At 41.5% G+C, this 23,894-nt stretch overlaps 1 protein-coding gene across 3 annotated transcripts in view; it reads right to left on the reverse strand.

Annotated features, from left to right (window-relative positions):
- Positions 1-23,894, reverse strand: part of ANK3 (ankyrin 3) — a 670,694-nt gene that overhangs the window by 128,857 nt on the left and 517,943 nt on the right. For all 3 annotated transcript variants that reach the window (XM_059397461.1, XM_059397462.1, XM_059397460.1), the window contains 6 exons: positions 23,176-23,274; positions 20,028-20,225; positions 18,646-18,744; positions 18,264-18,362; positions 12,453-12,650; positions 7,279-7,377 (listed from right to left, as the gene is read on the reverse strand). In XM_059397461.1, coding sequence (XP_059253444.1) covers positions 7,279-7,377; positions 12,453-12,650; positions 18,264-18,362; positions 18,646-18,744; positions 20,028-20,225; positions 23,176-23,274 — 792 coding nt within the window. The remainder of the gene's footprint in view (positions 1-7,278; positions 7,378-12,452; positions 12,651-18,263; positions 18,363-18,645; positions 18,745-20,027; positions 20,226-23,175; positions 23,275-23,894) is intronic.

Below are 23,894 nucleotides of genomic sequence, written 5' to 3' on the forward strand. Positions count from 1 at the left end.
TGATAATGCCAGGTAATAGATTGTCAGAACACATGACGGAGATGGAAGTCAGAAACACTAAAGCGGAAGAGGCTGGTGGCAGTTCAAGAGGTCAGAGACGTCTGAACTTGATCCAATACACATGCTGGAGTTAAAAGTCTCCTGCTTACATAGCTAGGGTATCATAATTTGAAACCAGCTGATTCAGACAAGACAGTAAGATGCTAAGCAAATTAATATCCACTGACCCCTGAGGAACTATAAATTGTATCCATTAAAAATATATCTTCCATATATATAATTATATACATATATATGTGTGTATAATTACTTTTTAAAATAAGGATATTCCAGATACTTTTCTAGAGGGCCACATTGTAACAGACAGCACCATGCAATTTCAGCATTGACAATGAATTTCTCTTTATGAGGACACCAGCAGCACAGTACTGACAAAAGGGAGAAGACTGAGTTTTAAAAACATTTTCATTCTCAGTGTGTGGAGGGCAAAGGGGAATCCATGTTTTCAAGGGTCTGTATCTCATATATTATGCACTATTGTATCTTTATGGTGACTCTATCCTATAGACAGAATGTTTGTTCCTCCCCAGATTCCCATTCTGAAACCCCAGTCCCCAGTGTGATGGTATTTGGAGATGAGGTCTTTGGGAGGTAATTAGGTCATAGGCAATTAGATGAAACCCCCCATTAATGGGATTAGTGTCCTTATAGGAAGAGATAGGAGACAGCTTGTCTCTCCTCTCTGCTCTCTGCCATCTGAAGGTAGAATAAGAAGGCACAAGGTGGCCATGTGCAAACCAGCATGAGGTCCCTCACCAGACAAGGAATCTGCTGGCATTTTAATCTAGGAATTCCCAACCTTCAGAACTGTGCAGAACTGTGGTATGCTTGCCATAGCTACTCAAACCGATTAAGACATGCCCGCAAATGGGTTATATCTGAATTTGAAAAGAGTGTGCCCAGACTACAACTGATGGTGGAAGGTGAAGACGTCTCACCAGGATGTGCTGCCCTAAAGAACTTTACTCTGGTCAGATGCTGCCCCGCAAACCAGTCAGTGCTGCCCGGATGCCCACTGCTACAGCTCGCCATAACCGTGTACGTGAGTCTGACTTTTATGGTCCCTGAAGCTGCTCAACGTGTGGTGAAGGAGATCCTGGCTTGGTAACCAGAACTGACTGACCAAACTTTGCAGGCTTCTTTCTTGATACTAAGGACTCAGGATATTGCATTAGGAATCAGAATGCTGCTTAGTGGAAGAGGCACGAAAACAGTTTTCTCCAATCGGTTCTCAGTACATGTAGCTTAACTGAAGTAACATTATTCCCAAATTTCATGGTAGAGGATTAATCCCCAGCTAAAAACATAGAGAAAATATTTTTGAAATCTAAATATTAAGAAACTTCTCAGATTTTTAGGGGTGCCTGAGTGGCTCAGGTGGTTAAGCTCCTGCCTTTGGCCCAGGTCATGATCCCAGGGTCTTGGGATCCCTGCTCAGTGGGGGCCTGCTTCTCCCTGCTTCTCCCTCTGCTTGTGTTATCTCTCTTTCTCTGGCAAATAAATAAAACCTTTAAAAAAATGAAAAAGAAATAAAAATTTAAAAAAGAAACTTTTCAGGTTTTTAGTCAGCGTGCCTAATTAAGCAATGATGCAACAGTCTCAAAAGGCTGTTTGTTGCGCTAAGTATACTAATTAGATTTTTTAAAGAAATTGAATCGTGTGAAGAATCTTAAAGCACAGTTTCTACTTATCCTCGTAGCTTTCCATCCCATTCCTAGTTAAACCCTAAGTCATTATCATGGACTATGCGACCAGTCCTATCTGGTCCCTTCTCTATACCCCCTATGCATTAATTCTCTGAGCTCATTCCTACTAATCTCTTCCTTGCTTGTTGCACTCGAGGACACTGGTCTTCTTGCTGTTCCACAAGCATTAAAGTATTTTATTAAAAAATACATGTGCATAGCCAAGAAGATTTAGCTGGCAGTTAGAGAAATGAAATTGGGGCTCTTCCATTCATTGAAGGCTAGAAAATTCCCACATGAAATGGCACCTTGCACATATATGCTCAAAGAGATGTGATTTGAGAAATTCTTTCCAACTAGCAGCAATCGATTTTGGAAAGACCAACTATTCTTTCTGGAGTGGCTAGGAAACAATCACAGTTCCGGTATCTGAGCATTCTCTGCCTCTTTTCCACTGTTGTCTACTTAGACCGTCCTTACGAGTGGGGTTTGTCTTCTCCTTTAGGCAATACTGAAAGGCTGTATTTGTGTAGAAAGAGCTAACAGGTGCAGAGGGAGTAATCAGGCTGGTGTTTCTGCTCTATGCTGCCACAAGACCCTATCTTATTGGGTTATAGTTAAGCACATCCCCACACAAATGGTTTGAGAGAGAGGGAGTAGGAAATCCATACTTACTCCCAACCTCCTAAAATCTCTTGTCCTCTAGGAGTCGATCCTTGGCTTTCCTTGCACTTAGCATAGTTTTCCTCAGTGAACACACCCACTCATAGCTACGACTACTCCTTGATTTTATTTATTTCAGGTAAACAACTTTTTGTTATTTTTATATATTGATGCTATCGCTTTAAGGAACATCTTTCTATTGTCACAGGTTATATGAAATAGTACTTGATAATGAGGCAGGTAAAGCTCGATACAAAATTATAAGATATTCTCTCAAATAACTTTTGCAAAATTTTAGTTTGGTATAACTAATTGAAATTAAAAAAGTGCATTTCATAGCAAACAGGAATTCTCCCCTAGAGAATAAACTCTCTGGACTTAGTTTCTTAAAGGCGGTATAGTCGAAAATCTCAACATACTAAAAGAGAAAAGAAAGTTGAACATTTTCCCTGTAGTTTTTTGTTTTATTGTTTACCTCCCAAATTAATGTGGGAATAAACTGGGGGAGAAAAACAAGCAAATATCTCAGATATTACAGAAGAGTCAAAGTGAATGAATATTTTCTTTTTTAAAAAATTTTATTTATTTGGCAGAGAGAGAGAGATCACAAGTAGGCAGAGAGAGAGGGGAGGAAGCAGACTCCCTGCAGAGCAGAGAGCCCAACGCGGGGCTTGATCCCAGGACCCTGAGATCATGACCTGAGCTGAAGGCAGAGGCTTAACCCACTGAGCCACCCAGGCGCCCCAATATTTTCAAAATGATAGGAGAAAAATAAGTAAATTGCCATCTCTCTCTCTAGTGTGGCTTATCCCAATTCTGATGCGTCTTGTAATTTAACCTCTTCTCTTTCTCCCGGCCCCTTCCTCTCAGTGGACAAATACATTTACGTATTTCCAATCTTAGAGAACAAAAACACCTCTTCCAAATATTTGTTTCTTTTTCTAGGTCTAGATTCTTCCAAAGCGAAGCTTCTTGAAAGAAGGCATCTTCACTCACTCTTCCTTCCCCACCCCCCTCCTCCCATATTCCGAGGGACCTACTTTGTAATCACCCCCGTGCCAACCCAGTGACAAGCTTTAGTACTTCTCTCACCCGATGCACCCTCCTGGTTCATGACCTGGCGTCCATGTCATACTCTTTCCTGATCGCCTTAAACGCGTCATTAGGCCTGCTTCTACCTCCTTCATCCACTTAAAAATATTGATCCCAGGGGGCTGGGCTTTGGTTTCCTCCTCGCTGTTTCTCAATGATCACATCTGCATTCCCAGCATCACTTAACACAACCATTCTGACAACTAACAAATCAGGATCTATAGTCCAGACCTCCATTCTATACCCTAGAGCCAAAACTTTAGTCATTTACTGGATTTTTCCACCTGGACAGCCCCTAGATCATCTGATATACACCACACCCAATACGGGACTCTTGATCTTCTTTTCCCAGCTAGCTTCTCTCCTTGATTTCCAGTCTCCTTGAATGGTACCTGTGCTCGCCCAGTCACAGGGCTCCCGTCCTTTGATGCCTCTGAATTTCTCACTTCTACTCATGTCTTATTGTTCATACTTCTTTAAGTAGTATTTCTCCAATTTCTCTCTTGTTCACCAATTTCCCATCTGCCCCTAAATGAAAGCCCTCTTTGTTCTCTGCCTGGACCTTGGCAGTAGCCTTCAACGGCCCCTGCTCCAATCTCCTTTGACCGACTCAGTCTCTGCACTGTCTCCTGCGATCTTTCTAAACTGGATGTCTGACCTTATGATGCTTCTGTTTAAAACCTTCCAAGGCTTCCCAGTGCAAACAGAATGAAAAGCTGAACTTGCTCAGTCTGGCACATTAAGGCTCTCTGAAATCTTAGTTTTCTAGCATGCCCCCCACCATTTTCTCTTGTTTCTGCAAGACTGAACCAGTTATACCTCCATTCTACACTCCCCACCTTTGTAAAATAATTTAGTTCATGCCAATATTTCTTAAAATTATTTATTTATATATGGGGTCAAAGTCAGATTTTGTACCAATTCACTGTGTGACCTTGTACAAGTAACTACTTTCTGTGCCTCCATTTCCTGATCGGTAAAATGGGGATACCAACTTCACCACCTTCTAGGGGTGTTGTAAGAATTAAACCAATTAATAAAGGTAAAGCATTCAATACCTGACACAGAGAAGATGGGTAATATACTTTGCTATTATTACATTATTTTATTATTTTTATTGTCACATATCTTCCTTTCTAGACTCTAAGTACTATGAGGCAAAGGAATAAATCACCCTGTTAAGAATTTGGAAACTAGCAGGAGCTCTAAAAATGAATGTAAAATGAGTATCGAATTTTTTTTATTATTTTACACACGTGTAAAGAAATACAACTTAACTATTAATTTGTAATCAGTACCACTGAGAATCAATGTATTTTGGGTGTCTAAATTAACCTTTTAAAAACCAAAAGGAGTAGCTTTATTTCAGTGGAATCACACTGAATATTAAACCCTGTGGCCAGCAGGACAATTAAGTCTGATCTGATTCAGCAAAACTCAAATACAGAGTTGGAGGTATAGATGATCAGCAAGCCAGTGGGAAGGCTGGGAAAGCTTTTAATAGGATTTTCTGGTCTTTTCCCCAAAACAGAGAAGAGTTCTCAATGTTCTCATGATTGCTATGCTTCAATTTAAGCCAATGAATTGGACAGTACCACATATTACACCTGTAGGCTGCTCAGAGATCCTCTTCACCAGTAAGAATCTGCAAGTTCATAGAACATAATAAATTCCTTATTCACAAGATTAGAAAACAAGCCCCAAAACCCATCTCTTGCCCTTCTGCTCTTCTCAACAAGGGGACAATCACAGCCTCAGTTTTTTGGGTGCTATGATCTTTGCTGAGACAAGAAAGAAAGAGAAAAGAATTTGTTAAGAGGCCGGTACCTTGCAAAGTGCATCACTTGTCAAGGGCAGGAAAGGGAACACGCTTCATAAATACTACACCAAGGACTAAAACGATTACTGAACCTGACCTGAGGTGGGCTGAGTTAGGAGGAAACGCTGGTAGAGGCCCAAGACTCTTAAGCCCAGGGGACCTGTGTGCAAGAAGGCTCACAGTGCCATGTCCTGCCTCCCAACATGCCCTGGAGGACCGCTGCCACACTTCCTGACTGAATGACGGGGTACGCCTCGGATGTGCAGGGACAGAGGCATACCAAGATACTTAACCCTGTTTAGGACTCCTAGAATTTTTAATCTATAAAGGGAAAGATAACAAAAAAAAGTGTTTAAGTCTGTGTTCGTGTGTGTAAATGAAACAATACAAGGTGAATATATTTACCTTTAATAAAATAAGGAATAAGAAGATAAATCTAAATTCAGTCTGGTTTTTTTTTTTTTTTTTTTTTTTGGAGAGAGCGCGCATGAGCGAGAGACAAAGAGAGAATCTTAAGGAGGCTCTAGCACAAAGCCTGATGCAGGGCTCAATCCCACAACCCTGAGACCACGATCTGAGCCAAAATCAAGAGTCAGACTCTCAACCAACTGAGCCTCCCAGGTGCCCGTAGTCTGATTCTTTTTTCAGAATTAAAAATGCTTTTATTTTCAAAATGGAAAGTAACAAGAAACTACTCAGCTGCTACTGGGGCCTTTACCGCTAAATACTCAGCTACAATGAGATTTTTTTTTTTTTTTTTTAAATGGGGAGGAAATAGAGTGAAGGTACTGCTGAGCATTCTGGCTACAGAGTGAGGCCATGGAGACCGCAAGGGCACAGAAATTCCAGAAAGGGAACTACCTACCTCACTTTCCCCGTTCTACCTAGGGTTGTCCTGGCCAGGGATGATGGCACTTGCTTTACCATTTTAACACAGAGTTTAAAGCACAGAAAGGATCGTGCCTGGTCAGATCTCCTTCAGGCAGCTCCTTCTCAACAGGGACACAGTATGGGTGGTGGAGCCACAGCCCCGAGAGCCGAACAATGAATGTCCCAGGGGTGTAGTCTACTCGGGCTGCTCCCTCTGTGTTTATCCGGTAAGTCCAGTCTGACTTTGATGTCTGAATACCTTTTTACTTGGCGAATTCCTAGTGATACTTCTATATTTGTTAATATCTTCAGTATCAATAACTTGAGAATCGATCCATAGGATACCCAAGATGTTGCATGCACAGTATTTAATAAGCATTCGTTTTTGTGTCAAAAATATGACACACAGAAAGAAACGGGAGTTCTATTTTCGAGTAAATAAAACAAGTTTGCTATGAAGTACCAAAAGAAAATGCTCAGAAAAAAGAGATTAATATGAAGTCTATCTCATAAGATGAAGAAACAAAACATCCATTTTTCTTATCTGAGTTTGAAATTGTGGCATTATAGGATATTAACCAGTATTTGTTTTTCTTTTTGAAGAGAGCTATTTGTCTGAGAGAGAGAGATGCTCACAACCACACACGCCATAAGGAATTTAGCGACTGAATAATAATTGAATAAAACTTACTTTATCCTTTTTTTATGGACTATATCCGAAGAAAGTCAAAGGTTACAAATCACTGATAAATTTCTCTGTATGCATTAAGTCAGTCACAAAAGCCAAGAAAGGAACAAGATTTTACACCCTGCCCTTAAAGGACAGATCTGTTGTAACATCAACAGTACTAACACGGATGGGCATCTACAGGCAGCTAGGATAAAGAGCCTACGCCACCAAAGACAAAAGCATCTGGGACACTGTCACCAGAGACTTCAGTGTCCCTTGCACAGATGCATGTTTGAAATATGATGTATAAGAGATAGGATGGAAAATCTGTCTTCCCCCTAACCGCCCCTATCAAATTTTCTGTTTCCATATAGGAGTCACTAAGTGACACTTTATAGGAGCACATTCTTTTTGTATACCTTTGTCTGGGCATCCACGTTTGCCCCTTGGTTTACGAGGACTTCGGCCACATTCACTCTATCTTCTTGAGCAGCCAAGTGCAGCGGGGTCAGGCCATTCTGTGAAAGAGTCAAAGTACCGTCATCTTAGAGAGTGGAGTGTGGCACACACAGGCATGTTCGAGCAACAATTTAGGAGTTCTGGGAGAGGATATCTAGAATTTGCATGCTAAAAAATTCTGCAGGATAAGCTTACCTATTAGCATCGGGCCAAAACTGTAACCTGCAGGCTTCATGAAAAATTTCACACACCCTCAGCAGTGGAGGGGTGGCCGGAACCTTGTGTCCTCATCACAAACTCAGCACTTATCAAGGTTTTCCTACATTTGCTTCATCCAGCCCTACTTCCTGTTCATTCTTTTCTTTGTGCAAGCATTTGAAGGCAAATCCCAGACATTATATCATTTTCTTACTACATACTTCAGTGTTCATTTTTTAAAACTAGAGTCTTTTTTTAAAAAAAAATGACATAAAATGATATAATGTCTGGGATTTGCCTTAAGATACTTCCACAAAGGAGAAAAAAAATTTAAATGAACAAATGAAAAGCAGAATCAGGCCTGTAAATACAGAAAACCGACTGCTGATCGCCAGAAGGAAGGGGGATGGAGGGATAGATGACATGGGGGAAGGCGAGGGGGAGGTACAGGCTTCCAGTTATGAAGTGGGTAAGTCATGGGGACAGAGCGATGATACTGTCCAAGTGATGTGTCGGGACGGAGATGGACAAGTTCACTACACTTGTAGTGAACACAGCACAATGGATAAAGGTGTCAAATCACTAAGTTGCACATCTGAAACCAATGTAAGACTGTATGTCAACTAGACTTAAAAAATAAGTAAGTAAATACGTATTTACCAACCCCCTCACTGGAGACTTTTTTTTTGCAAAATTATGCAGGAATTTCAAGACATTATCACTGGTGCTGGCATTAACAGAAATCATTAAAAGAAAAATTAGTTGTAAACATTATTAGTTTTAAATTAAATATGATAAATGAATATGTGATGATTGCATTTTCCCCATCAAATATTAATACCCAAAGCTTATAAATACATTCTGTATGTTGCTTCTGGGTAGGAAATGCAAAAATGAATGCTATCTCCTGAGAATTTCCAGGTCATTTAGATGGCGTATGTGTTTACTGAGACTGCATATTTGAAACCGAGTCTACCATAGAATAAACAGACTACCTGGCTGTTCCAATGGCCAAGGAAATAATCGCCAAGACTATACTCTGTTTTAAAAATCCTCTGTTGCTGTTAAAGTGTCTTTTCATGAATAATACTTAAGAGAAAGAAACTTGGTGTTAGTGCTTCCAGATTGATTTCCTTCCCCTAATATGAGCACAGAAGTGAATCTCTGTGTCCTGGAGGCCTCTGTCTCCACCTGCAGCAACCATGCAGTGAGAGCCTCAGCTGTCCTATTGTCAGAAGACAAGAGTGTATCAGATGCAGCAGCAGCAAGGGCACAGAGCCCTCGAGATGCTGAATGTTATTTAGTCAGGGGCTGCCCTTCCATATGACTGATCCCAGGACTCAGGAAGTCACTTGCTCTCGAGTTCTTAATAATGTTTACAGGATTAGGGAGGAAGCCCACTCAAACTGAAAAAAAAAAAAAAAAGAGAAAATATGGAAAGGAGGGCTGATACATTTGACTGAAATCCAAGAAAAATAAGCTGGGGCCAAAACCAGTATCACGCAAACACTGACATAATCTGAAAGTCATGTCCCCTATTCTACTTCATTGATTTATTAAGTTTTTATTTTACTTCCAGTTAGCTAACACACAGTGTTCTATAGTTTCAGGTGCACAAGATACTGATTCAACATTTCCACGCATCAGGTGGTTCTCGTCATGACAAGGCCGCTCCTCAATCCCCACCCCTAGTTCCCCCCATCCCCTACCCCATTCATGTTCTATTTTAGAGGCCTATTTTTAGCCATAATATTTTGTCAAAGTATCATGGTCACCTATTCTAAGTTAAAGACTTTCCAAAACTTCTGAAGATTCTTTACTGAGTGGTTCTCAGCAAAGTTTGGGGATGTCTTCTGGCACGTGCTCTATTCTCTTGCGTCCCCTAGTCTGTGTTCACGCTGCCCCATGAGCCCCCCACTCTATCTGTGGAACGGAGGCACTCACAGCTCTCTGGGCTTCTCTCTCCTTCCTCGCCTCTCAAAGGGCTCATTGTTCCATTTATGTGCATGCCTTCTATGTGCTCACCTCTATTAAGAGCATCATAACCCTGCATTGAAATTCTGTTTTCTTGTCTGTCTTCCTCACACCACTATGAGCCTGTTGAGGCAAAGCTGTACCTTTAATCTTCATGTAACCAGTGTCTACCATCCAGCCCATACTAGGATCTACTAAATAATTAAATCAGAAGAAAGAGCAATCACCTTTAGGTAAAATAGGATAAATAAAAACTTTTGTTTATCTTCATGATTTCCATTGAGAAGATTTTTTAAAAATAGTGTGATGGTTAAAACAATCCCATTTGACTTCTGAAGCTACCTGCTAACCTTTTATAAGGTTTCAACCATTGCTCATTTTAAAAAATGGCATTTACTTGGAACAAGAGACCACCACCAACTCAGAATATCAACAGGCCTGTTCAATATTCCATTAGCGGGACAAAGGAATGGAACTACTTGTGGTCCAAGCGGGAAGGTAGGTAGGAACATCAAAAGGAAAAGCAAATCAAATCAAATGCTAACACTTCGTCAGTAATTGGGGTTCATTGGCCTCTTTTCCTTAAAGTGACCAGGAAACGCTGGGGATCAATAATAAGAAAGGAACAAAGTGAAAACAATGAAGTGTTTGGTTCAACATCAATTTTCACAAAAGCTACATCTCTTTTAATATTTATTTTTTAGCAAAGGCATAGAGTCTAATGTTGAGTGGGAGTTGGGATGGGCAGGTGTTTAAAACTTGGGCAGTTCAGGAAAAATTGACAGAGAATTTTCTGAGCTCCTTGTTGCATAATAAAGTTCTCCTCGTGTTCTGTTTTCACTTCAAGGCTTATTTAATACTTTATAGAGAACACGGCAACGGAGAAAGGAAGCAAAGATTTACAAATGCCTTCCCATTAGGTCATTTCTAGGTGCTGTGACGTTCCTGAACGTTCCTGAACACAGTGCGCTATTGGGAAGCCACCTGATCCACTTTTTAAAACTTCCCTGGAAGGTTTTCTGCTGATGTCACGTTTTTTCAGGAAGGTGACCAACAAGGTGCAGGTTGCCTTGGTTACCCACGTCACGTGGACCTTAGAATTCCCTCGCTGATGTCTAGTCTCCCAAAGCAAACGCTGAGAAATGCTGAAGTATTTCCAGTCTAAAAATTTCTATGATTCTAAGGCTGGATATACGCTGCAACTAGCTGACTGGAGTATTTTATTTATTTATTTAGACTGGAGGATTTTAAGGGGAAAATCAAGTCATACTGAACTTTGGTATCAAATCTAAACATTTACCTATGAACCAATTCTTAAGGCCTACATTGTCTCTGAGAGAATTAGTGAGCTATAGTATTCTGGGCTCTTAAAATAAACTCAGTGGATGACAGAATGTACTTCAAATGGAGAAGACCAGGTCTTCTACCTCATTAAAACAAGTTGATAGTATTCCAACACTCAAAACTCAAAAGCTCCAAAAAAAAAAAAAAAAAAAAAATCCTGCTAATGACTATTTGAAATTGTCCTGTGATTCTTATTAGTGCAGAGACATGCTCTCCTAAAAGGAATGTTTAAAAAGAAAGCTATGAAAAAATCAAACTGTCATACCGGAGAAATATGAAAAAATGTGTTTGCTCTGCAATGATCACAAAGGATTTTCAAGACACTGAAACTGAAAAAAAGGTTTCCCTGTTCTCTCATGTATGTCTTTTCAGCTACAGGATGTGTTAATTTACAACCTTGGGAACTCAGATTCATGCAGAATAAGCTTTTCCCCAAACTGTGAGAAGTCCAAAATTAAGAGACCTATTCTTTTTCTGCTGAAGAAGAAAGTGCTGAATGTTATCCCAGTTAATCTTTATGACATCTCTGTGAGGTAAATATTTTGTCTTCATTTACAAGAGGACAAAACCGGAGCTCAGCGAGGTCATACAACCTGTCCAATCAAGTAAGAGTGAGGTTTAGGATTCACACCCAGGAGATTTAAAGCCTTTGTGATTCCAAAACACAGGCCACATACTGGGGGAAAAAATAAGTTACTTTTTATTTGTCATCATAAAACTCTTGCTATCTTGAAACTCTACTCCAATATCTAAGCTACGGTTGTGTCATCACCAGTGGTAGAGAAGAAGCTAGGGAGTCTGGATTATCAAGAATTTGGGGGCACTCTTGCAGGCTTTCCTGATATCTGAAGGGAAGAAAGAAACATCTGTTCTGTATTTTGAGCAGATCTCAGACTTAGGTATTGATAAACAGTTCAGCAAACTCTGCATATGCAATGAGAGGTTGTAGCTTCATTAACATGTCTCTGGCCAATTGTGGGCTGGACTTTTGTTTTGCTTCACAAAATTCTTCACAAAGATTCAGAATGTCAACTATGAAGGCAGGGGAGTTTGAAAAATTTGGGGAACAGAGGCTTCATGCATTCCTTGAAATTGCCAATTCACACATAAAGACTGACAACTTTTCTAATCTGTGAATAAAATAGCTAGTCTTAATTTCTGTTAATGAACTCTCTGAAGGAAGCACTATTTCCAATATCTGTAATCTCTGACTTAAAACCAGGACAGGCAAGGAGCAGGTGCCCCCAAAATGTTTGCAGACTAAGTCAACAGATGCAATTTACAACTTACTATTTGCTAGGTTCTGGTATGGCAGCAATGTTGCTCTTTGAATTAACATTCTTACAAAATTTCATAGAATTCAGAAAAACTTTGTGGACTTCATTTTTAGGGCTCTGTGTTATTCAATCCCAAGACTTTCCAATTATTGATTTACCATTCTCTTACTGCTTAACCATATTTTCTTAAAGTTTTTGCTATAATAAATATTTTGGCAAACATCCTTGTGCGATATTATTCTTTAAAGATCAATTTGACCTGGATTCTTCATGCTTCTTAGTGACCTTTCCGACAGGTAAGGTTCTACTGTATAGGCTTTGTAGAGAAAAAGGAAGGTTACCTTATTGCTCAGGTTCACGTTAGCATTTCTGCCGAGGAGCAGGGACACCATGTCCACGTGTCCTTCCTGAGCTGCAAGATGGACGGAAGCAATGCCTTGCCGGGTAACCGCATTTGCATCAGCACCATATTCCAGCAGAGTCGTCGCTATGTCCATCTGGTTCTTTTTGGCAGCGATGTGCAGCGGCGTATAACCATTCTGTCAACACAAATCACTTGGTCACATGCCCAGGAAAGAGATAAAAATGCGTACAGTGCACTCTCAAATAGCATGCTTCCCTTTCTAGTGATTTTCTTCGATGGTTTAAAAATTTGGAATCCTGTAAAGCAACCTGATAAATCGAGCTGTGCCATTAAAGTATTGTGCTCATCCCCCACATTCCTGAATCTGGAAATTATACTGCAGACAGTTTAATGCAAGAGAAACAGAGTGCCACTGGTTTTTACAAAAGGAATATAGAGTTCTTTCCTACCATGTTGGTAGGTGCTCAATAATTACTTGCTTTATTTAATTTGATACTGAGAAGAAACCCAAGTAGGAAACAACAAACAGTATGGGCATGTTCAGAGCTGTTATCCTGTCTTTAAAATATCCATAATGGTTATTTGTTGCTAACAAGCTGAAAACCTAATGTTCATGGTAGTCCAGATGCTATTATTTACTCTCATAACCCTTTTGTTTTATTATTATTTCTTTTTGAGCAGGCTCCCAATGCAGGGCTCAAACTCATGACCCTGAGACCAAGACCTGAGCTGAGATCAAGAGTTGGATCCTTCATCGACTGCACCACCTCTCATAGCCCCTTTGATTGCCTCCTTTACGAAACCCTAGTTTCTATGTTATGCTTCGGCTGAACTGGCTTCCCAAATAAGATACGGCTCATGTTTCTGTTTTTTGCCTCCCTCTATCAAGAATGTTTATCCCCCACCAGGTCTTCAGGGCCAGCATTTTCCAGCCAAAGCTTCAGCTAAGGGTCATGTTCTCATGAAGTGTTTCACCTCCTCCTTTCCCTTCTAACACCCACTGAGCCTGACTGACTCTAATCAAAGTCTTGGAGATATTTAGTGGCGCTCTTTCTTTTCCACACTTGTTTCCTCTTACTAAAACACAAATTTGTTGAGGGCAGGTATTGTGTCATATCTGTCTTTGTATCTCTATTAATGCCTCATGGTGACTGGTGAATCCTCAGAATGTGAGTCAGACTTACTAGAACTTTTGGAACATTCTGGGATCCTCATCTTGGCTGACCCTTGGTGCTTAAGGTAGTGGTGACCTAAATTTCTTCAGTAAACTGTTAATTAGCTGTGTTTCAGGGTCCTTCAGAGCCCTTTGCTCTGAGAAAGAAAGGTCTCCTGTGCTAGGGAGGGGACCCTGTCCTGCCTTACAGTCATTTAAGAGAAACGCAAGATTGTATTTTGACTTGGGCATGACTATATATAATATAAAATATTATAAAATATGCCAATGAAAAGTTAGAATGACTTTTTTTTATAGAAAAGAAGGCTTAGAGAAAAAAAGATAGAATTTGTGGATTTATACTTGGGAAAATGATCCAAATCTAGACAACTATCAGTCGCACTCTTTCCAAGCAATACAGATGGGTCAGAATCAACACAGAGGACACTGGGGACTGCTGAACCACTCACAGGCTAGCCTACTGCAATCAACCCTCATATTTTAAGTCACTAACATGTCCTAGGAGGACAGTGTTTACTTGACAGACGCTCTTCTTCTAATCAGTTGTAGAGGATTTAAGCTGTTGGATATCAAACCATGTGAGTGGAAATGCCGCTTCCAGACTCTTCTGAAACCACCCTCTGCCAAATGAGATGGGCCAGGGTAGAAGATTTTATATCCCTATTTTTAGTTTGGACTTAGTGCCATCTGGAAACCCCAGCTGACCTGGGAAGCCTTTGTCCCTCTGCACAGACACACCCTAAAGAAATTGCCTTCAGAGCCAAATGAAGAGCTTTGGACTGAGCCCAACTCTACAGCGAGTGACAGGAGGGGGAGGTCTGTTTCCCTCCCATCCCCACCCCTGCCTAGAAGACAAAATTCACCAAACAGTGCTAAAATAGGACATCTGATTAGTCAATATGTCTAACACTGGCTAAACAGAGTGGTGACAGCAAGATAGTCTGAGTTTAGCTTCTTACTGAGCACCTTATTTCTGTTTGCTTTTGCATGGACATAACCTTCACATTAGCCACTTTTCAAAAATTGAAGGCAGGTCAGTGTCCTCTGAGAGGTGTTAATCATCTTGATTACTTTTAATTCCACCCCAAAATCCTAGGCACTAAAGAACACTAATCAAGGGAAGCTCTGGCATTTCTGTAATGCATGCTGATTTCAGACAAGCTATTCATTACTACTGAGGGTTTTATTCTGAGCTCCATACCTGAGCTACAAAGTAAAGTATAAAGCAAGGGGGAAACAACTGATGGTATTATTTTAGAAGGGGAAGTTCATCTCAGAACGACTTAAACTGTGTTTCAAATAATAAACAAAAAGTTCACCTTGAGACCTATAAGAAATTTTCTAAATTTCCTAAGTGCTTTCTAATTTCTGGAAAGCCAAATGATTCTTACCTGTCATGCTAAAGGGGACAGGTACATTTATCAGAAAAGAAATAAAATAGAGATCCAACTACAGAATCATCTTAGATATTTTTTCCTCTTGATATAGAGGATAAAATGCTTGCCAAGTGTGCTTTTGCATTTCAAGATGAAAACAAAAGGAAATGTAATTTTATTTTACCCAAAGTAATATATTTATATGATGCTTCATATTTTTTCTAAGAATTTTCACCATCTCTACAGTTCCACATCAATAGATACATTACACATTTTACAGAAGAGAAATATGACAAATAACAAGCTATGGCTCACTATCCCTTCCACAGGTGCCCAGGTTATGCCTGAATTCATGCCAATCCTCCTTCTAGTACAGGGTCCTGCCTCAGGAAATAGATCCGGCTAAAATGGATTACAGAAGCTGATCTCCTTTTCCAGCACCTTTCTACCTCTCCCATTACAAGATCACATTGTGTTTCTAAACTCGTGTGTGTAAGAAAATATGTTGGCAACTCTACAAAAGAGAAGAAAAGGCAACAAAATGTCACATACCCTAAGGACCAAGCACATGAATGGAGGAAGAGTTCACACTGCAGTCACTACTGTCAGACCCTCAGCTCAAATCAGGCCTTACTGAGACTTTGTTCCTCCTTCTGCACCTCTACCAGATTCAGAAATGCTAAAGCTTCCCTGGGGTATGGGAGGCTATTTGCTGACCCTGTATCAGTCTCCCTCCTTCCTTAACAAAAGCGCCTTGGCACCATGCCGAGCTGAAAAACTACATTTCCCAGCTTCCCTTGCAGGAAGAGGTGGCCAATGGGAGGTAAGGAGAAAGGGCTGGCTGGAGCTTCTGAGAATGCCCTGTAGTCCAACTTTCTTTCTAGTTTATGGCTTAAAAGAGGGCCTGGCAATCTAGGCAACAACAATCTCTCAAAGAAAAGTCGAAAAAAGAAAAAAGAAAAAAAAGAAAAAGAAAAAAATCACCTGAAACTTTCCTTAAGACTCTGGAAACACTGAACCAACATCAACAACTGCCCATCTCCAGACTGCTGAGAAAAATAGAGCCACATCCATTTAAACCAGTATCTTCCAGTCGATGAAGCCAATCCTACCTGACAGAACAGGCTTTGCTCAGGCTCAACGCCCAGAAGAAGCTCCTGACAAGAATCGCTGCCGAGGAAAGTGGGTGGACACAGGGCAGAGCTCCGCCTAAGGCTAAAGGGCCGTTAGAGCTCTTTGCCACTCTCTGTTAAAGATGTTCTGCAGACATGCAAACATGGAGGCTTGTTTGGCAAATACAAAGCAGGAGCCCAATGGGAAATACACCAACTACTGACCTATTTCAGAGTTATTTGTGGACTGAAAGACAGAATGGATGGATGGAAGGGTGGACTGCACACATTTTGCTTCATGTACTACTTTATGAATCTTGTCGATCTTAAACTGCCTGGCACAAGTGGTGTCAAAGTTATCACTCTCATGCGAGCACTGAATTGTTTGCCTATTAATTATTGACGGATTGACCACCAAGAACATGTTTTTTTTTTGTTTTTTGTTTTTTTAATAATATAATAAAAGTGGTCCGGGTTCAGAAGGATATTAAAATATATTAAAATGAAATAATCATTAAGTTACATTGTAATTTTTTTCATATTTTACATTGGGATAAAATATACATTACATAAAACCTACCACTGTCACCACTTTTAAGTGCACAGTCAATGGCATTAAGTACATTTCACATAGTTTTCCAAGCATTACCACCGTTCGTCTTCAGACCGAAACGCTATCCATTAAATACCAACTCCCCGTTTCTTCTTCCCTTCAGTCCCCGGCAACCAACATTCTACTTTCTGACTCTACATGACTGAAATCAGACAATACTTGTCCTTCTGCGTGACTGGTTTATTCTCCTCAGGACCGTGTCTTTGAGGCTCATTCAGTGCTGCAGCCTGGCCCAGAATTTCCTTCCTTCTTAAGGCTGAATAATATTCCACTGTATGTATACACCACATTTTATTTACCCATTCATTCTTCAATGGATAATTCCATTCCTTTTGGCTCTTGGGAATAATGCTATTCTTTCTTTCTCTCTTTTTTTTTGAAGATTAAGTCTTTACCAGAAGTCAAGGCATGGCTTTATGATGGGGAAAAATGTTTGTCAGGATCAGAAACTATGGGGGGAAGCCACATTTAGATGAAAAGCAAATTTAGGGGTATGATTCTGAATTCTAGACCTCACCGGGTACAATTCTGGAGAGGATGGGACAGGAGATCATTAAGACATATTGGTGAAGAGTTTCTGAGGAGAAATAACTGTCAAAGTTAACCTACTCCCTAAAAGAAGGTACCTAAAAACCTTCTCTTTTAAAGTCTCCAAAGCATTCTGGAACAGCCCCATTCAGATTTGATCACAATCCATTAGATTGAAACACTAAGGTTAAAAGAGGGCTCTAAAGATGCCCCAAAAAGGCAAAGTCAAAAAAACCCCAAAACATAAAAAGCTTAAAAATGCTAAAAGTTCCTTCAAGAGCAGCGTTTTAGGGAAAGCACTGGACAGCATTATGTAGCAGCATCATTCCAGTTTTTCTCAGATCACAGTCGTCTGCTCGACAACAGAGAGCCTATTAAACCAACAGCACTCGATTAACCTATCTTTAAGTAAACTCTTCTTCATGATTTGCCTCCCAAATCAGCATGTATGGCTAATTAGTAAGCCACACACCCTACATAGCTCTTTTCTGAGAAATGTAGGTTGTCTACTAGTCAAAAATGCTCTAACAAGAGGAATAAAGATTCCCCTTAGGATTAATAAAAATAGATAAAACTCCCAACCTATTTTATTAAACAGAAATAAACAACTCGGAGGCAATGTTTCACGGCCAGGAAAATATAAGGCATATTTTTATAACTTTGACAACTCAGACTTTCTTATTCCCTCAGGCCGTGCTGATGTTTTTAATCTGACTGAAGAGTACCTCAACTTCTTTTCCTCCACAGGCCCCAGGACGTCCTGGATTTTTAAGGAAAATCAACTGGCAAGTGAGTATTTATTGAGCATCTACCACATTACTGACGAAATAGCTGAAGGCACAGAGTTCTGGAGGCCCTTCTATGTCTGTGACTTTTCCGTGATGTCTAAGGTGGAGGGTGCCCCATGAGCAGCAAAAGGAATGGACAGACAGAGATCAGCAGACGCCGCCTGCCAGCCTCCCCGGGCAGGCCAAATCCCAGGTACCTTTGCGGCCGCGTGAGGTGAAGCTCCTTGGTCCAAAAGCAGGAGGGCCACTTTCTGATTATCGTAATGTGCAGCCACATGCAGTGGGGTTAGCCCGCTCTGAAAACACGTGCAGAAACAACAACCATGGTCAAAAGTGTCTTTAACACCAGAGGCCTAGGTGTGGGAGATGGGGTTAGTCTGGGTTCAACACAGAGTGCAATTTACATTCCCGATTCCACAACGCTTGGACCCCGGCATTCACCTTCCTATGTCCAAAGGGCTCTTCATCCTATGAGACTTAATTAACTCTGGACTAGTCATAATTTAGGTGGCTGTTGGTGAAGGAGCAAAGGCTGGTTTGGTTACCCTGGAAGTGGCCTGAGGGCAGTTGGCTCCATACCTTCCCAGCAGCATCTGGAGAGGCACTTTTCTGTAGCAGGAGATTGGCTACTTCCAACTTCCCATACTTTGCTGCCACATGAAGGGGAGTAAATCCTTTCTGAAAGAAGAACCATAAAAATAATGAACAACAGAAATGACACAAAGGCGTTGCTTTCCTGGAACCCATAAATGATTCTAACAATGAAGCACAGTTAAGCGTGCATTGACAGACCCACGCAGGACGATGACAGCCCGAGTCCCTTCATCAACAAGGGGGATCGGGATTTTTCATCTTCCTAACTCTGCTGACTGAGCCTCCACGTGCCACTAACTCTGGGACTTCTCAGCGTCTGACCAGGACAATGGTGGAGAGCTGGGTCTGGGGTGTACTCCTGCTGCGTTTTAGGGTTTCACAGTTTGGGAAGAATAGGTTACTGTGTCCCAGGCCCAGTTTGGATTTGGAGGGCTTGGGAAAATCCAGGACAAGTCTGGACCTCCCGTGATCTCACATCACCAGACTGGAGCCTTGTGCGCCCACTTCTCCAATTCCTGCACGTATACACATTGTCTTTCGCTATGCCCCAGTCCTCAGGAGTCAGAGATTCTCGAATCTTAGCTACCACAGGTGGACTGAGTAACAGCACATGGTTCCAGCCCAGTAAATCTGCCAGAGTTGGGTACTGAGAGTTGAGCAGCTGCTCCTGCTTGGATCTGGAGATCCACGAGTCCGTCAGCATGCGCTCCTATGGAGGGTCCCAAGCATGAGTCGGAGACTGGAGGGTCATCAGCACATCTGACCTCATGAGACTGAAGCCAACTAGAGCCAACAGGCAGCTGGCACAGTGGAAGGGCTGGGGCACTCGAAACCTAATCCCCACTCACTCTGTTCCACATATTAAATGAGATCCAGAAACTGTGCATCTCAGCTCTGCTGAGGAGCCTAAAGAATTACAGGGGGTATAGTTGGAGGCAGTCATCATTTATTCAGATAGTTTTCCAAGGATTGCCGATTACTGTAATCGGCTTGTGTATGGATCACACTTCCCTGCATCCAAAGAGGAGAGTGAAACACCCATTTCTAGCTTTCTCAGACATGCCATAGGCCAATTAATCTATCAGACTTGCTAGGTTTACATAGCACTACCAAAACGTGAGCCCTATATTTTGCAACCTGTACCCGCAGAGCGACTGAGTGATAGGTTATTGCTTGAAGGCATCAGAGTGGAGATTTGAAACATCAGACCACTAATCACACAAGACAACAACAACAAAAGAGTAACAACAAACAAAAATGAAAGAAAATCCACCTCCTGATCTGAAAGTGGTTTGGACACGTGGCCTCAGTTGTAAGGAGGATGGCTTTGGGGAGACACAGCGGGACTCCAAGACTCACTTTCCTACCTTCGTTGTTATAGAGAGAGATGCGCCATGATCCAGAAGGAATGCAGCTACATCCTCGTGTCCCTCCCGGGCCGAGAGGTGGAGTGGGGTGTACCCAGAAGTCGTGGCTGCATTTGGAGACGCTCCTTGCTGTAACAGCTGTTGTACAATATCTGCCTTCCCCAGTCGAGCAGAAATGTGCAGTGGGGTTTGGTCATCCTTAAGTGCAAGGCAGAAAAAACAAGGCTGATTAGTTTAGAGAACAATGATGACATTGTGGATCATTCGGAAAACTTTGCTTGGTATCAGAGGCTACCTTCAATGCCTTTCAAGTAACCTATTAGTCTGAAAAGTGTGAGAAGAAGTTCTGTCTGTAAATTAACCCACTACCACCTGCCACACTTTACCAAAATTTTAACCTCCAATGGTTCCTTTTTTGGGAGAGAAGGGAATGAATCCTAGTAAAACTCAAATAACCGAGAAGGTATTTTGCCTCCACCAGCTGTTACGCCCTCAAATGGAGTGAATTCTTGTATTGGTATCACCTTTTTATAGTCAAAAGCAGAGGGGTGGGGTGGGGAGCACAGGGTTGTGCAGGTAGATCTGCACAAAGGCTCCCAGCCAAGGGGGCTAAAAGCCAGCCCACCCTCTGCTTGTCAAGTGGTACATTCCGGGCATGGGTGGGATCTGCCTCCAGTAGAAGGGTCCCTTATTACAATTTACCCCGAGGCATGAGGCACCAAATCTTGCACTGTTAGGGTCTTATCCCCAAGGGGGAGAGGAGTCTTTTTTAGTTTGCCCAACGATGCCCTGTGGGGGCCATTGTTTTTCCACTGGCCAACCCAATGGCCATCTCATTTTTTTTTTTTTAAAGATTTTATTTATTTATTTGACAGAGAGAGACCACAAGCAGGCAGAGAGGCAGGCAGAGAGAGAGAGAGAGAGAGAGGAGGAAGCAGGCTCCCTGCTGAGCAGAGAGTCCGATGCGGGACTCGATCCAGGACACTGAGATCATGACCTGAGCCGAAGGCAGCGGCTTAACTCACTGAGCCACCCAGGTGCCCCTGGCCATCTCATTTTTAAAAGGAAAGCCCACACCTGAATGGGAAAAAAGTTCAGGTAAGTGCTTCCTGTAGGGAAGGTGTACAAAAGAGGTTGGAGCACAGGAGACGTCTTTGAAGATAAAAGTAGGATGAGAGTTAAGGCCAAAGCAAGAGAGTCTATATAAGAAGTGTAAAAGGAATTGGGGCGCCACAGGAAGAAGAGTACTGAAACCAGAACAAGATAATTGCTGCAGAAAGATCTCCCATAATTCTCCTTTGGCCACCACCACCACTGCACATTTGCTGAGCATCTACATGTCCCAGGCTCTGTGCTAAGTACTCCACCTACATTCACTCATTCATCATCACACCAATCTTATCACCAGCAACTATCAGGACTCTCAGTTTCTATATGAAGAAACTAGGAAAAGAAATGTGCCATGGAGATGTTAATTAATTGCCCAACATTACAGAGCTGGGAAGTGGTGGATCAAGATTCAAACCCAGGCAGTCTGGCTGAGGAGGTCAGGTTCTTAATCATGATACATACTGCCTCCTTAATGAAATCATCATCACTATGAATTATCTCCTCCATTTCAGCTTGTGGGTTAACCATTCCCTGGGTACATTGCTTGGTATGGAACCACCAACACTCAGAAAATGTGAGGTTTCTTGTAATCCGTGGTAGAGTACAGCCTTTCCTATCCGTGGTTCTTTATTGATGAAGCAGATTGAACCAATCTCTTTAGATCAGGGCTGAGAAACTACAACCCAGGGGCCAGATCCAGTTGCTGCTTGTGTTTGTAAATAAAGTTTTATTGGAAACAGACATGCCCATATGCTTATGTAGTATTGCCTATGGCTGCTTTTTGCTCTAGAATGTCAGAGCTGAGCAGCTGTGGCTGAGATGGAGCATCTGGCAAAGCCTAAAATATTTACTCTCGTCCATTTAACAGAAAAGGTCTCCAGATCCTCTGTAAAATGCACCAAGTGGCACCACAGTCTGTTGGACACTCAGAGTGTGTGATGGCTGCTCAGAACGTTACAACCTTTGTGCTCATCTGCAGATTTCATGCTTATAATGATGTAGTTGTGTTTGTTCCCACACTAGTATGTTTGTACTAGTCACTTTACTACTTTGTGCTTTATTTGCACTAATTACTTTAATTATACAATCACACAATAAGTTAGCAGGTAAAATATGAGTATGAAAGAGAAGCCTCAATTTTTCCCTAAGAATACTAAGTTGAAAGCTTTGGAGAGTGTTGATAGAAGTTGGGAAAAAACAACTATGGTCAAATTAGATGCAGGTGAGATAGCTAAAAACATTGGGAGAATATTATAAAAGTCTAGAAATATTCTGCATACAAACTGCTTCATACGTGTCTTGGTTTTCTCTCTACCTAACCTGAAACTAGAAACTGTAGACAATGCAAATAAATGGCAAATAAATGTACATTTATATACAAAAGTTAAATTAAGCAGTTAAAGAATCTATGTATTTATTTATAATTCCTGACCTGAACTGCCATCTTGATAACCAGACCAACTGACAGGCAATGGGTGACAGGTAAATGGGTTTCTTTTGGAAATTAAACACCAGGCAGAGAATGAAGCAGTCAAATTCAAACTGAAACCATTCCAATTCAAGTCTCAAGTCTCTTCACGGCTTCACAAATTGTGAAGAAAAAGTAAAAACTTCCTTTTTCCTTTTATGTCTGTGACCAGTGACACAGAAGTTAACCAAAAGAGTTCAGTCGTGCTTCCGAACTGTGCTTGTTCTAGAAGTTTTGAGCCTAAGTCCTTCTCTGTGGAGTGTGAAAAACTCTGGACCAAGTCTCGGTTTGGTTCCAAATCTGCAAAGGGCTAACAATATGCCAAGGACACAGAGTTCTTTCTGGCACAAAGTTCTTGTTCCATTTAATTTTGTCAAATAATTGAATGGACAAATGTGTTGGGATTTTTTTTTTTTTTTTTTTTTTTTTTACAATATCACATGCATAGAACTTTTGTCATTACTTTATGAAAGTATTCCTGGAAGGGAGCATGCATGTGTTTAAAGGCTGTAATAAAATCAGGTTTTTTTTTCCCCTCAATAGCACACACTTTCATGGGTTGCAACGTACCTTGGCTTTAGCTTCTACCTGAGCTCCATCTTGCACCAGATATCTCACAACTTCGGCTTGACCAGATCGAGCTGCCATGTGCAATGCTGTTTCTCCTCTCTGGGGAACAGGAGCCAAGGGTAATTAACTACAGCTCTCGAGGAGGGTGGCATATTTTATTGGCATAAAGCTTACGATGGAGGGTTTTTTCTTTTCTTTTTTTTTTTTTTTTGGAAAAAATAGTCCCAAGCACTTCCTTACTGAAAATGAGGAAGGACAGGAAATTGAATACTCAAGAAGTTCACATCCACCTGATTCATGATGGAAGGGCTGGTGTAACCCTGGGGAGCCAAGTCTCTGGCAGTATCAGAAGTGTTGCTCCATTGGCCCCCGGAGGGCTTGACAGGTGAATGCTCACCAGAGCCAAGCAGGAGAGGAAATGAGCGAAGGCAACAGCCAGGGACTGCTCCACAACAGAGCACCCCGCCCCCTCCATGGTGGGTGTGTTGGGGGGTGGCAGTGCTGCCTGACATGCAGAAGGCTTTGGTAGCGGTAGCTGGTAGCCCAGTAGGATGCCAGCCCCGGCAGGCCACACCTTCCTCTTTTTCAAAAGCAGTGGCAGTTTGGATATTTGCATTACTTCTTAAGCCTGGTCCCCCCAAATCAGAATTGCACCCAGAACAAAGCAAAACCCTAAATCTGCAAGGACAACATAGACACACCTGAGGGTCAGACTCGGT

The sequence above is a fragment of the Mustela nigripes genome, chromosome 4, assembly GCF_022355385.1.
Source record: "Mustela nigripes isolate SB6536 chromosome 4, MUSNIG.SB6536, whole genome shotgun sequence".
NCBI lineage: Eukaryota > Metazoa > Chordata > Mammalia > Carnivora > Mustelidae > Mustela > Mustela nigripes.